At 40.8% G+C, this 15591-nt stretch overlaps 1 protein-coding gene across 1 annotated transcript; it reads left to right on the top strand.

Moving 5' to 3' along the window:
* Positions 1-42: 42 nt before the first annotated feature.
* il12rb2l (interleukin 12 receptor, beta 2a, like) lies at positions 43-15301 on the top strand. Its single transcript, XM_085352341.1, has 16 exons — positions 43-104; positions 527-619; positions 6198-6345; positions 6449-6600; positions 6749-6882; positions 7041-7182; positions 7568-7644; positions 7731-7989; positions 8105-8296; positions 8401-8505; positions 8599-8742; positions 11185-11340; positions 11504-11564; positions 11840-11945; positions 12691-13008; positions 14568-15301. The coding sequence occupies exons 2-16, from the start codon at positions 553-555 to the stop codon at positions 14829-14831; spliced, it is 2325 nt and encodes a 774-aa protein (XP_085208467.1). The 5' UTR covers positions 43-104; positions 527-552; the 3' UTR covers positions 14832-15301.
* Positions 15302-15591: the final 290 nt, after the last annotated feature.

Genomic DNA, 15591 nt, shown 5'->3' with positions numbered 1-15591 from the left:
GAGGAGACATTTCTGAACTTCACAGCAAGTTTCTCAGTTAAAACAAAAGCTGCGTGTTCCTGCAGAGCATGGGCGGCTCACATCTCAGCGTGTCTCACCCGGAGGTAAATCATTTGTACCCTAATAATACTTAATATTTACTTAGAAAAAAAAGAGATCATAATTAAGGTTTAATAGAATTTGAGACTGAATAAAATGCCGAGTGTCTGGTAATTCGGTACTTATCACAAAGCTGCTCCCTCCTATCTGGCAATACGCCTATTTTTGTTAATCACCAAATGACTTTACCTCCACTGCACCCAAGAGGAAGTCTGAAACTGTCAGTCTGTATGCAGTTGGGCTATTTATGCCAGATGTTGTATTTGTGATACGGATGTAGTTACCCCACATGTTGCAGCTACAGGTCAATGCGTGAACTCTTTCTGTAAGACCAACAGAGTTTTTGACTATGTCTTGTGATTGATTATTATTGTTGTTGTTGTTATTTTGTATGTGAGAGTTCCTGATGAATTTGGGCTTTTCGCAGGCACTAGATGCCCTTGTCTAAATGTGATGGCCAGACCTATAACAAGGTGGCTTCTGTCCATCTTGGTGACCAGTGTCTCTGCTGCTGCAGCAGGTAGGCCTGTTCAAAAGCGCTTGTGCACAAATACTCATAAAAAGTACTTGCGCCTGCATTCAAAGGGAAGTGTTGTCGCCTTGTACCCCACAACTTTATCAACTGTAATAACCACAACACTTTAACACCCTGTTACACTAACCCACTTAAATGCCATGCTATCTGCAGTGCTGTTTTCTTTACAGTCATGTTTACTGATTATTTGATTAATTCTGTACTTTGAGAGGTTTTGCTTTATCATAACCCCTAAATGATTTGTTTTTCCTGTTCTCTAATGCTTTAGAAATTCCTTCTTTGTACTGCTTTCTTTGTTTAGTAATACTTTGGTTTAAAATCTTAAACTTAAACTTGTAGACACTCACTGTGGTACCGCTGTCCTGACCTTCTCTATACATTTTAAGATTAGAATCATCACCCCATCATTCCCACTGATTTTCAGTCCAGTTCTGGTGTAATTTGGCATCCCTCAGCTTTTTCTCCCTGTTTCACCCTTATTGAGAATTTTCAGCCATTCTTCCACTGAGACCATTTCTGATAATGCTTCAGTGAACAGTAGATGAATCACCTGAAGGGTCAGATGCATCTCTCAGGTCATTTTGTTTGTTCTGGTCACATTTTTTCCTGTTTTTGAGAACGTGAGTTTCCAGTAGTGTCCGTCTGCTGTAGACAGTTTTTTAGGCTTGACAGTTCTTCTTTTGTAGTTTTGTAGCTGTAGCTTCCTCAAATTTGTTTTAGGACACACTGCACACTATGCCTAAATATGCCATGTTTTCAGCTAAAAGCTCTTTTGGAATCATCTTACAAAAATCCTATTTTATGCCTGTCAAACTAGGTTATATTTGATATTTTTCTTAGATTTAACTAAAGAAATACAAGCAAATTATTTGTTTATTAGACAGGCTGCTTGTAAAAAAGTGGCTAAATACAATAAAAAATGGGTTTTTGCTCAGTTCTGTGTTTTATGTAGGCACAACACTGGTTCGTCCTTTGACTTTGATCCCTTTTTATGCTTGAATGATTCTTTGGTCAGTGTTAAGTGGCCCTAAAAATAGTGTGTGGACATTCCTGAGTGAAAAAAGGAACAAACAACCAAAGAAAGAAACATGTTCCAAGAGAACTAGACCACTTTCAAAGGTTACAAAACAGTCTGGCTCCCCAGATGCAACATACAAAGAAAAGAGGGTAGCTCAAGACTTTTGCACAGTACAAGGGAATGGTTGCAGACTAACCAAGAGCAGACCAAGTATATTAAAGCTTAATTTTCACATTATTTTCCACTTTTCAACTAGGCACATGCAAATGCTATCCATAAATGAATGAGTATTTTAGTTCTTAGTAAAGGACTGACCTGTACAATAACAGAAAATGTTAGTTGGGAGCTTTATGTGCATCACATTTTCCTGAAGCTGAGGACACTACATCAATCTCAACACATTTTTACTATTTATTCTCACTATTTATTTATTTGGTGGCCCATCTATCACACCTATCAGTCTTTCCTCATTGTTTGTGCTGTTTTTAAAGAGAAGTGGTCATAATTGACTAGACTACACTTGTTTTGGATCCAAACTGCACAAACTGCTCATTTCCTGTTCTGCAATCTGCTTTCCTGCAGTAGTCGGCATATATTGAATGGGTTACTGCTAAAAGTGTAGAGGCTTACAAGAAACGTGTAAAGGTGGCAATCTTGCGATGAGTAAAATCAAAGGTATGCGTGTGTGTGTGCGCACAGATAGACGGATGCGCGCACATTTTTTTTCTTGTGGTTGAGAACAGTGTTAGATCTATTGCTTTCTCCCCCTTTTCTTCATCATCTCTCAATTCCTGTATCATTTTATAACAATTATAGTCACCTTTGCTAAAAGCCTTAACTTATGCAATCTTATTAAATGATAATAAATGTGGAGAATATGGTTGGAACTGACGGTAAATCAGTCGTGTTCACTCTTATTTCTTCACTCATTACATGTGTCTGAGTTTGTGAGTCATTGTAGCTTGGCAGTCTGTCACACAGGGTCAGTTTGCTTTACTGTGACTCGTGGGGATATTACCAAATATAGTTTTATTGCAGACGTTTTGTCACTTTCCTTTCTTTGTCTTTTGTTTCATTAGTTTTATTTCCTAGGAAATGAGACAAAGGAGCTGATTTAAAACACATCTGGAGCTTTTTAACAGTAAAGCTGTTATAAAAAGCTAAATTAGCCCCCACTAGCAAGACGCAGAACCACATTAAATATATTAAATAAATACTCGTGCTGTTAGTGTGTTTGGGTTTTAGCAGCAGTGAAGGTGACTGGTGTAGCAAGAGAGAGAGGTTTGACAGAACTGCCAGAAAGTGACTAGAGAAGGGAGCTAAGGCTGGATTTTGGAGAAGGGAGAGTGCATGTTGGGTAGGAACAGTGTGTGGTTTAAGTAATGTGGGATCTTGAAGTGGATGAGTGCAGGCTGATTAGATGGACAACGAGGTGGGAACTCATTGCAGTTTATTTTTTCTGTACTTCATCTCTCCTCTGTCTTCCTGCATTCTGTGAGCTGGGAGTTTTTATATTCAGCGTGCTGCTGTGTTGCATCAGCGTAGGTTTTTGGTTGAGCAGTATTGAAAGGACAAGTTGTGGAACACATCTGGGAAAGATTTTGTGCATCACTGGCCGAATTTCCTGTACTTTGTTCGTATTTTTAGAAATGTTTGATACTTTTCTACATCACTTTATGTTAAAAAGATCTAGTTAAAGTAATGGAAAACACACAAATCAGGCACTGAGTGGACCTCACCTGCCACTTCGTTAAGCACACCTTGCTAGTAGTGGGTTGGATCAAAGTCTGCCTTTATTCTTCTTGCAAAGATTCAACAAGTTGCCGGAAACATTCCTCACAGATTTTGTCCATATTGCTACAATGGCTGCAGATTTGTCTGTCGCACATCCAGATTCAGATCTGGTGACTGTGGAGGTCATTTGAGTGTAGTGAACTATTTGTCATGTTCAGGAAACCAATCTGAGGTTTGTGATGTGGTGTTTTATCGTGCTGGAAGCAACCACCTGACTCTGGGTACACTGTAGTCATAAAGGGATGGGCAGAAACAATACTCAGGTAGGCTGGCCCAAAGACTGCTAAGAGAATTTTCCCCACATTATTACACAACCAGCAACCTGAACTGTTGATACAACCCTGGATGAATCCATGCTTTTGTATGCCAAATTCTGAGCCTGCCATCTGAATGAGGAAGCAGAAACTCCTCTATTACCCAATTCTGGTAAGCCTGTATGAATTTTGACCTCAGTTTCCTATTCTTAGATGACAGGCATGGCAGTTTGACAAACAGCCACACCAGCCCATCTGGCACCAACAGCCACATTGAAAGTCACTGCAATAACATTTCTCCTTCATGCTAATGCTCAGTTTGAACTGAGCATTAGCATCCGGTCATCCCGGATCAGAGGATGCTGATTTTCTATGTGATTTGATGTTTGTGTTAACAAGAAGCATGTAACAGTTTAACTAATCAAGTGGCCTCTGAGTTTATAATTGAAACAGACTTTTGACCTTTGTCAGCTAGTACAGCGGTCCCCAACCCTCGGGCCACGGTCGTTTGGTACCGGGCCACGAGAGTTGAGGCTCGGGTGTAAAATTTATGGTTTCCAGAGTTTTTATCGGTTTTTAGCGTTGTTTTTTATCGTTTTTATCGTTAACTCGGTTTCCCTGGGTCTTTTCCTGTGTGTTATGAATAAATCTTCTTTTTTTGGTACCGGTGCTGGTTTTATTTTGTTGTATTTATCCAAAACACCATAAAGAACGGTCCGTGAAAGTATTGTCGGACATAAACCGGTCAATGGCGCAAAAAAGGTTGGGGGCCGCTGTTCTAGTATTATCCCTGACACTGAGGGCTCAACATGGATACGAATGTATTTTATTTTCTGTCCTCTTTAGTGTTTAGTTCAGATCCGCAGAAAATCAGAGTATAAAATGCTTAAATATGTCACCCCTTCATGTCAGGGATTAATTATGTTATTCAATATTAGAAATATGTGTTTCTGCTCATATTCACCTCATGTTCAAGACTTTCTGCACATTCAGAACTTTTCACAAAGCCTGTGGTTATAGAGAATTTCCTTGTCAGTTATCCAAGTAGCAACAGTACTTCTAAACCTGGGCTTAAAAAGTGGATCGTAATCCTTGTAAACATGACCCCTGTTTGGCAGCCCACAGTTGGCAGTCAGCTAAAGTAATCTGAAATGTAATGTAATGTTCTCCCTGCCTTGTCGGTATAAGCCCCACCCACCCCCTTACGGGTTCATGTGGACTAAGTGTGGCTTTACCGTTCCTACACCTTCCCACGGTTCACCCAGACCTGCCCACAGTGGGACTACCTGGGCCTGTCTGCTGGGACTGATGCTTTTGGCGTCTTTAGTGTAGTGGTTAAAACGTTTGCTTGGCAAGCAAAAGGTTAACAGTTCAAGTCCAGTCGAAGACACAGATCCCTTTGGTGTGTGATGACTCTGCCAACTCAAAACATTAGGAACTACGTGCTGTGGCGAGAAAGTCGCTGAAAGCTGCGTGAGTTAAAAAAAAATAAAAATACTGACACCAAACCTTCTCTTCATTTTATTTCGTGGCTCCTCCATGGGATGTGTGTGCACAACATAGACATTCACTAAATTGGCACAAAAGATTTCATGTATAAACTGTACAAACTCATATCTGATATAGTTTTTTTTAATTTAAAAAAAGTCCCACTGTTGGAAAAAGACCTGCCTCTGAGGTTTATAGGAGTAATCCCTCTGCTTCTTTCATTGGGGCGATGTGTTCCCTGAGTGCCCCATGGACTCTATGCCTGTGCCTTGAAAGATCGTCTGCCCACGTGTCCCCCCTACTTTGTGTTGACAGATTTGGGAGGGTGTGGAATCATGGTTCAGCGGATGGGCATAGGCTAATAATGCAGCAGCTGTCTTTAATGGAAAGCGGAACTTCAAATCATAATCTAATGCAAACTAGACAGCTGTCAGAAAAACCATGTATTTAGTTTATTACAGAGACACTTTCTAAATCATTATTTGTAGGTGTGTGGGCTTGATTTCACTGTAAAATGACTGTATATGAGTGAGCATGCCTTTTTCTCATCACCTTTACTTGCATCTTGGCCTGATGGAACACGAGAGGAAGACGTAGAGAAAGGAATTCAGGGTGTACAAACTAAGAACTGTTTTTATTGAGCAAGAGACAAACATGAGGAAAAGGAATATGGAAAAGGAAGGAATGGGGAAAAGGAAGAGGAAAGACAGAGGAAACAGTAGGAGTGAGGAAGCATTAATGGGAGGAAGAGAACAGTGAGAGGTTTGCCTCTTTGGACTTCTCCTCTTTGGAGCTCAAAGGAGGGATATCCTCCTTCTATCTCTCACGGGCAAGAACAAAAGCATCCTAAACACACAAAGGGAAGCGGGTGAAACAAAAAAGCAGATATGAACTCACGTGAAACATAAAACATAATGAAAGTGGGTCTGAAAATAAAACAGGAAGAAAAACTACAAACAAAACCCAGATTGGTAACGATGACTTGTGTTTGTCCTTTGTGTTTTTTCAGATCCGCCAGCTCCTCCCTCTGATCTTGAGTGCTTTAGACCATGTGACGAGACAAGCTGCCATGTGGACATACAGTGCACCTGGGATCCAAAGTCAGACCCTAAGATCCCCACTAACTACACCCTGCACTGGGAGCCAGCTCATAACCAGTAAATAAAACCCATTTTTTACAGCTGTAAACAATAAGAAATGCCCCCTGAATTTGTCTTGAACTTCTCCTGGTGTCATGTCTCGTCTGGTCTTTTCTTTCAGCGACAGCCATGTGAAAGGTGGGACCAGTTTAGACGGTCGCATTCCTCGAGAGGACTTCTCCGGTGGAGGAGAACTTCGGGTTTGGGTCGAGGCCGTTAACCAGAATGGCTCCAACAAATCTCAGCCGGTCGTCTTTAACGTCGAAGGAATCAGTGAGTCAGTCCCACAAATACAAACGCCACCACAAACGGCAGTAATAATGATCAGTTCCTAATACCGAAAATTTTTTGATGTTTATCTTCAAATGATTGATTTTCATTTAAGTAATATTAAAGATGAAACTTTTTTTTTCACTGCTAGCCAAGCCACCCCCACCTAAAGACATTACAGCCGAACCGGAACCGTTGGAGTTTTTGTGGAACACTTCCTGCATAGATTCTTCTGGACGCTGTGACATTCGATATCGGACTAAGGGAGAAACAGACTGGCCAAAGGTGTAGTGCGTTTAGGGGTTTTCTTCCCCATTAACAAATGAATACATGAAATAAAGTCCTTAAAAAAGCTTATTAGGCAAGTTAAATTGTATAGTTTGAGAGACAAAAGTGTCATCCAGTGAAATTATGCTCAAGCTTGTTTTTTTCCTCTTGTGCAGTTTGAGGATGAAGTACATAGCACCTACGCAGTGGAGGAACCGGACCTTTTTACAGTTTATGAATTCCAAGTTCGTTGTGACTGTGGTACAGGATTAATGAGCGACTGGAGTAAGATCCATAGCGTTAGGAGCTCAGAGTCAGGTGAGAGTCCTCATTTGGAGTAATAATAATGATGATAAAAATAATAATAATAATAATAACTTAGATCTTTATGGCACCTTTAGTGGAACCTAAGAAATGTCACAAGGATTGCATCACTTTCCCAAGTTTAGCATTTAAGAACAATTCAAAAAAGGTTCATGTTTCTCTGGGTTTTTTTGTTTTTTTGTTAAAAAAAACCTCTTTAACATTCTTTCACATATTACATCAGAATTGGGAAGCCACTTGAATTGTAGCTGATTACTGTAGTTTTGCATTAAACTGTAACTGTTCTCTTAGCTGTTTTAGTGGCATGTCTTTCGTGCAGCTAGAAGGAAAATGTTGCCTTATCTCCCTGGCTTTGTCTCTTTCTTGCAATGCCACTCAGACCCTGTTGGAGAAGTGGATTTATGGAGGGACTGCGGTATTTCCCCTCTAAGCTCTGACTGTTTTCTGACTTGGAAGGTAGGCTGAGAACTAACTCGCTCACTCTGTCTCACCACGAGCCAACTCATCCCTCACTCTCCTCGCCTTTTCTCCATTCCCTCCAGAGTCTCTCTGATTCTCAGGCACGTGGGTTCATTCGTGGATATAACCTCACAGTTTTCTACAGCAACGGCTCTGAATTGCAGATGTCCACGGCCGAGCCAAACAGGCAGTACATGCATGAAATTGTGGAGCAATTGTGCAGCAACGGTACCACAAAATGGTTCCTCAACGCCACTCTGAAGGATGTGTCATCAGTCAGCATAATCGCCTACAGTTCTAAAGGTGCCACAAAGGAATCGTTTCTGACTATATCAACAACAGGTAAGAGACTGTGCAGACTTTCATAAAAACTACAGGACGCTTTGAAGCCCCTAGCGGCATCTAACCATCTCCGATAGGGGATACATTTAACCTTAAGCACTGGTCTCTTGTTAAGGTAAAGAAGAAAATGTTCTAAAAGTTAACCTCGAGATGAATAAAGAGAACCTCAGCGTGTCCTGGGACCCACCGTCTGACGTCTCCGAGCTAAAAGAATACGTGGTGCAATATAAACAGGCAGGATCTCCACCTGGCCGAGAGTTTGACTGGATAAGAGTGAAAAAAAGCCAGAACGGAACATTTTTTAAAGGTCTGTAATGTGTCAAACCTCATTAATTAAAAGAGTTGTTGTTGTTATGATAACTGTTGATTGCATTTTGAACCCTGTTGTGTGTTGTATGTCTCCACCTACAGGTCAGTTTCAGGAGTACAAAGCATACCAAGTGTCGGTGTTCAAGGTATTGAACAGCAAGGAAGTCCTCCATCTCTTCACAGAGATTGGATATTCTCGTCAGAAAGGTGGCGCTCTCTGCTTTGTTCCTTTGATGGTTTCAGGCCACTGTAGCCTCTTTTCTCTCATCATAATAATTTTTTTCTTTTTTTCTTAATCAGCTCTGTTAGCAGTGCCGTCATTTAAGGTGGAAACTCTCACTGAGACTGAGGTGACTCTTCACTGGAAAGCCATTCCTCTCTCCGAGCAGACTGCCCGGATCTGGTGCTACGAAATTGGATACAAATGGTTGGATATGCAAAAAGGTATATAGCAGCAAACTATGTTACAGTTCAGTTATTTCTGGCTGATTTTTGCAAAGCTAACTGTTCATAGTTAGTAAAGAAGATAGCATGCATGCTTAAAATATAAAGCACATTACATATGAAGGGAAAAAAGACAGAAAACAGGATAAAGATTTTTCTGGGTTGTAGTTATCAAACATCTCAGAATTAGTCCTATATAGCATAATATAGGACTTGGCTTTGTGTTTTAAATGTGTTCCTGATGTATTATTTCTGCCTTAAGCTCAGGTCTTGTACCAGAGGTCTGGGATTTTGAGGGCTCCGCACAGTATCTTAACTCTTCCCAGGACATTCCCCGAATCTGCTAAGGCCACTCTCTCAGTTTACACCCCCTAACGGTCCCAACAACCACTGGGTCCACTTTGGACTTCCACGCCTATTCCTTCAGCCACTAGTACATAGCAGTCGTCTTGTGCTCCTTTTCTTTTTTCTAGCATTGCTATCAGCTGGGATCACGTCATCTATCACAGCTGCAGTCCCCTGATGCTTGTCAACCACCACAGTGTCTGGTTGGTTGGCCAACAGCTGTTGGAAGTCCCACAAGACCTTAGCCCTGTTGTTCCACTTTCAGAGGTGTGTCCCACTGAGACGTGTGGACTAATACTTACGTGACCCAGATGTTCCTGCACTGTATCCCAGCCACTTGGATTGTGCTTCTGACTGTACATTGTCTTAGGGTGTGAACGATAGGTTCAATTGACATGTACCATACTCGAGAAGAACTTCCCTCCATCCCCTCTCCCCTGCAGGCTTGCACTCACATTGCGTTTAACTGTCTGGGCTAATTCACTGAAGTTTCCTTTAGCGTCACAAATACTTTTTTACTCTTAGATAAAGCTTTTGCAGAACCCAAGGAGCTCATGATTCTGTGCATTTTGTGGCACCCATAATGTGGTGGTGCACCATCTTGCTGAAAAAACTCAGGGAACGTGCCAGCTTCAGTGCATAAAGAGGGAAGCACATCATCATGTAGCAGTTTCAAATATCCAGTGGCCTTGAGGTCTCCATTGATGAAGAACGGACCCACTATCGTTTTACCCCATATACCACACCAAACCATCACTTTTGTTGTTCCAACAGTTTTGGAGGGATCCATCCAATGTGGGTTAGTGTCAGACCAATAGCGGTGGTTTTGTTAGTTAACTTCACCATTCACATAAAAGTTGGCCTCATCACTGAACAAAATCTTCTGCATGAACTGAGGGTCCTGTTCCAATTTTTGTTTTGCCCATTCTGCAAATTCTGTGCGCCGATCTGGGTCATCCTCGTTGAGATGCTGCAGTAGCTGGAGTTTGTAAGGGTGCCATTTGTGAGTAGCTAATATCCGCCGAAGGGATGTTCGACTAATGCCACTCTCCAGTGACATGCGGCGAGTGCTACGCTGTGGGCTCTTGCTGAATGAAGCTAGGACAGCCACTGCTGTTTCTTCATTAGTGACAGTTTTCTTGCGTCCACATTTTGGCAAATCCAACACTGAACCAGTTTGAACACAATTTCGATCTGCTCCTCATGTGTTAACCTCTTTGACATGTCAATGGCAAAGAGAAACTTGCAAATAACTCATGAAAGAATAAAGTTACGTTGAAACCAAGCACACCATTGTTTTTCTTGTGACATTACCAATAAGTTTGATGTGTCACATGGCCCTCTTCCTATTGAAAAAACAAAAGTAGTATCCAAGATGGCCGACTTCTAAATGGCCACCATGGTCACCACCCATCTTAAGGAGTTTGCCCCCTCACATATACTAATGTACCACAAACAGGACTTTAATATCACCAACCATTCCCATGTTATTACGATGTATCCATTTAAATGGCCCACCCTGTACTACTGAACCCAGTGATTTTTATGGGGGCAGGTGTGGGGTGCAGATAGGAATGCTACTAGATTTGCACTGTGCTCGAGTCCAGATGAACTGTGTCCCAGCCCACCTTTTCAAGCAAGCAATGGCAACTTACCACTGCCTCACTTCTTTTCTGCCATATTTGCAAGAACTTTCACAGCCCAACTTTATTGACACCCGCAGCATGAACGCATGACAGGAATGTGCCGTGGTTTGTAGTATTGGACCTCTGATTTAGGATTTTTTGGAATATAAACTCTGGTCTAATAATTAGAATTTTCAGTTTTTGATTATAGTTTAGAGTTCTTAGTTTACTTTCAGTGTTTTTCTTTATTTTTGTAATCATAGTAGCCTAATGCCTTTGTGCTTTAGTCATTTCATCATAGGTGATGATTTTACAGTAGTATAATCCTACTAATTTCATCTGTCTGACATACGTGCATTATTAATGATTAACACCTGATTAGTGACTTCCTGCTCTGACATATTTGATAAATAAAGACTCAATAACTTTGATTACACACGTAACCTCACTCCAGACATTTTCTCTCTTTCAGTGTTCAATGTAAATGCTTCCAATGATCATCAGACCTTCACGCTCCGTGATCTCAGTCCAGGCGACTATGAGGTGTGGATGAGAGCTATTACTGAATTTGGACGTGAAGCGAATGCCACTGAAACATTCAAAATAAACCACCAGCAAGATATGTATGGTAGGTAGGATGGGTTTGACGTTATGTTTGAAGTTGTTGTTGATTTTTCTTTATTTTTCTTGCTGGATGTAACTAACTTAGGGTGTAATGGATTGTGCAGTGTTATAAGATATGAACTATTTATTATTTCTCTCACAATGATCGCTTCTCCCTCTTTTTTTAGGGTTATTGATACCAGTTCTGTCTGTTGTTGTGCTCCTTTGTGTGTGTTGTATTTTACTCAGGTGAGACGCTCATCTTAAACTTATCTCTGACATCATATTTGAAGCACATCACAATTGTGTTACGTACTGTTAACAAATACTTTTATATTCTGAATAAATGTTGAATAACATGAGAAATATAGTAAAAAAAAAATATCACAGTATACCAAGGACACAAAACATATTAAATTCAAACTCCCTCCAGTTTTGTCTTTATGAACATAGTTACTTCTACTTTTTTATGAGGTGATCTCCCAGTCTAACATATTTGCTGTTTACTGTCTTGTCTCTGGCAGCGTTTGTCCAGGACCAATCAAAGCATGTCCACTGATATCTTCGTGCACCTATGAGAAAGTGCCTGATCCCCGCAACAGTCACATCTTTAAACAGATGAAGCATCAGGTTAGACTGAATGAAACGTAACTGCGAGGTTTCTATAGACTCCTAAAAGTCTTAATTTTTTTTACTGTATTTGTTATAGTAAAAGCCTTAAGTTATATAAAAAAACAACTTTAATAATGGTTTCAAAAATCCTTTAAAAGATACTTTCTGGTATTGTAAGTAATTAACAAAATGGCTCTTTATAGATCTGTATTACAGAAACAACAGCAGTCATTCTGTGATGTGAAAAAGAAAGTTGTCACAGGACTGTATGCAATCCCATGGAAAACTAAGTAGACATCATCATTCAGCAGCTTGTAGAGCCACATTTAGCAACAACTTAAACTGATTGTTTCCTGTATGGCTATCAGCATCTCACAGTGTTGTGGGGGAACGTCGCTTCAGTTGGTTGAGGTTTGTGGGAATTTTTTTTTAAACGCAGATCTCTTAAGTTCCCACCAAAGCATTTCAATCAGGTTTAGCCACTGCAACATGCTGAGTCTTTCCTTTTTTAGCCATTTGGTTGCAGATTTGCTGCTCTGCTTCGAATCATTGCCCTGTTGCATGACCCAGTTTGGAGCATAATTTACTATACAGAGGAGCTCATGGTGTCCTGGTCTGGCTCCAAAACAATCCCAAGGCTACTAATGACAAAAAATAAGCTAAATCAAGACCAATACCAGTTGATGCATACAGGTCACTGATATATAAACTTGGCTCAATGATAATCAAGAAATTGTTTTTTGTTTTTTCTGTCTCTCTGTAGTTTAATGATCCTTTGGGCTGGATATGCATTCCCGTCTGTGAGCCACAGCCCAAGATCTCTGTGCTCGAAGTTGTAAAAATAAAGTCCCCAAATTTAAACCCTGATGGATTAGTAGGACCAGTGACAGGAGACAAGTTTTCACAAGATGATCAGAGGGAGGATGCTGTCCGAGAGGAGACTGGAAGGTTGGACCGCAGATATGGAAAAGAGCCCTACAGCAAAATGGTTGATTCCGATGAGGAAACGAGTGGCAGCTCATCAGAGGAAGAACAGTTCACGTCTGGTTACGAGCAACACTTCATGCCCTCTCCTTTAGAAGTAAGTTTTATCAAAGCCTCACACCTGATCAGAGACATTATTCTCATTTTTTTCTTTCTTTGTTGTTATTTATTGACTTTATTTAAAAAGAGCCAGTATACAAATAGTAAAGTAATACTATTTTACCTCAGACATACAGCTAAGCACTGGTCCAGGTCAGTCAGCTCACTGAAATTATTTCTTTGCGTCATCGGATGTGCTCCCAACTCTGCCAGCAGGAGCTCAAACTGCCCCGCTGACAACCTGGAATATGTACGAAAGAATCAGAATCAGAATACTTTATTGATCCCTGGGGGAAATTATTTTTTGTTACAGTGCTCCATTATAAGCCAACATTAAGACAAGACAGACAATACGCTAACTAAGAATAGTACAATATATACATATACATACATACATACATAAGTCACTCATAAATAAATAGCTGGAAAAGAAACATGTGTAGCTGTAGCAGCAAACAGTGTGTTAAGTGGATGCGTTGTACAGGGAGATGGCCACAGGCAGGAATGGTTTCCTGTGTCGTTCAGTGGTGCTTTTCGGTAATCTCAGTCTCTCACTGAACGTGCTCCTGTGACTGACCAGCATGTCATGGAGTGGGTGGGAGGTGTTATCCAACATTGTCTTTATCTTGGACAGCATCCGCCTCTCCGACACCACCTTGAGGGAGTCCAGCTCCATCCCCACAACATTGCTGGCCTTACGGATTAGTTTATTAAGTCTGTTGGCATCTGCGACCCTCAGCCTGCTCCCCCAGCATGCAACAGCATAGAGGATCGCACTGGCCACAACAGACTCATAGAAAATCCTCAGCATTTTCTGGCAGATGTTGAAGGACCTCAGTCGCCTCAAAAAATAGAGACGACTCTGGCCCTTCCTGTAAAGTGCTGTGGTGTTTTTAGCCCAGTCCAGTTTATTGTCAATGTGTACTCCAAGGTATTTATAGTCCTCCACAATGTCAACACTGACCCCCTGGATTGAAACAGGGGTCAAGTGTTTCCTGGTCTTCCTGAAGTCCACGATCAGTTCCTTGGTCTTTGCCACGTTGAGCTGCAGATGATTCTGCTCACACCACGTGACAAAGGAGTCGACCACAGCCCTGTACTCTTTCTCATCAAGCAGCTGTGATACAGCTTCAAGTCCTGGATTAAACCAGGAAATTCTCTCTGCTGCTTCCTTCTCGTGAGAATTGGGTGGACCCAGGATCTCAGTTTCTTACTTTTCTAGTTTAGAAACATCCTGATTGCTTGATGTCAACTTCATTTTTTTCACTGTGTGCTTTTTGAGGGCAGATTTTCTCCCAAAATGCATCACTTTTGGTGTTTGTATACATTAGATGACAAGTTCAGATCACAAAAATTCAGAATTTTGTGTGCTTGGTTTGTAATGGCCTGTAGTCTAACTCTGTCATGATTTGCAGCTTTTGCATTAGTATACGACCATATCATGTTTAGTTTTTGTTTTTTATTCCACTATGATGTCATAATTCTGCCAGTCTTATATACACTTTGCAACTAAAGGCTCCCTTATTTATTCAAATCCTTTTTTCTCTCTCTCTGTAGTTTAATGAGTCCTTGGACTTTATCTGCATTCCCGTCAGTGAGACACAGCCCAAGAACTCTGAGGGATTAACAGGGCCAGTGGTGGGAGATGAGTCCTCGGAGATGGAGAGCCCAGATGATCAGAGGGAGGGTGGAAGAGAGGTGTACAACAAAATGGATGATCCCTATGAGGAGACAGGGGATTTCTGTAGCTCATCAGAGGAAGAACAGTTTACATCCGGCTATGAGAAACACTTCATGCCCTCTCCTTTGGAAGTACTCTAACATTGGCTATATCGCCACACCTCATCTGGCACGTTGTTTGTTTGTTTGTTTGTTTAATATACGATTGTTTAAGATGGGAAACCTCTGGATAGCCTTTTTCTTGAGATGCCTGCAGAGCATTTGGGTCACTGGAAAAATTTGTCTGCTGAAGCTGATTTTATGTCTCTCTCTGTCACAGTTTTCAGCTTTTGCATTAGTTTGTTCCATCTAATCATATCATGTTTATTGTTTATTTTTTGGATACTTTTTCTATTTCAGTTAAAGTCGACTCGCTCTGCATCCCACACTTTGCCCAGCATTGAGCCTGACTATGACAACACCAACAGCAGTATTTTTAAGAGTCGAAACATTTGCAGGATGTGCAGTAGTTTACAATAGTTTATTTCGAATCTGCATATTAACCCTAATCAAAGTGCACAGAGTGACAAATTATACTGACACCACCTGCTAAAACACTTTATGGTATTATAAAGTATCTCAGGAAACTCAATAAAAATAAAAGTTATCTGTACAATTATAAAACAGTGCTTTAAACAGATGTTTGTTTGTTTTTTCACATAAAGCGTCTTTAGGTAACACTGGATCTAATTTTATCATATCCATGACCTGTATGAAGTCACTGGAAATAGAGTCTGAATTTGTTGCTATTTACTCACACACATGCTCTGTAAATGCCATCCATCCACTCTATTCCAATCCAATCTGGGTTGTGGGGTAAATGACAATCCTTTGAATTTGATTTTTAAATGATTTTGAGTGT

The sequence above is a fragment of the Diplotaxodon limnothrissa genome, linkage group LG4 (assembly GCF_057381915.1).
Source record: "Diplotaxodon limnothrissa isolate DT_005_m linkage group LG4, D_limnothrissa_male_GT1.1, whole genome shotgun sequence".
In the NCBI taxonomy this organism is placed as follows: Eukaryota; Metazoa; Chordata; class Actinopteri; order Cichliformes; family Cichlidae; genus Diplotaxodon; species Diplotaxodon limnothrissa.
This window is presented reverse-complemented; position numbering and strand designations above follow the sequence as displayed.

Excerpts from the sequence above, each read along its gene's own strand:
- il12rb2l (XM_085352341.1), top strand. The coding sequence starts at position 553 with ATGGCCAGACCTATAACAAGGTGGCTTCTGTCCATCTTGGTGACCAGT. Across the intron at positions 8,506-8,598 it reads TGGATATTCTCGTCAGAAAG|CTCTGTTAGCAGTGCCGTCA; the intron begins GTGGCGCTCTCT and ends TTTCTTAATCAG. Across the intron at positions 11,341-11,503 it reads CCACCAGCAAGATATGTATG|GGTTATTGATACCAGTTCTG; the intron begins GTAGGTAGGATG and ends CTCTTTTTTTAG.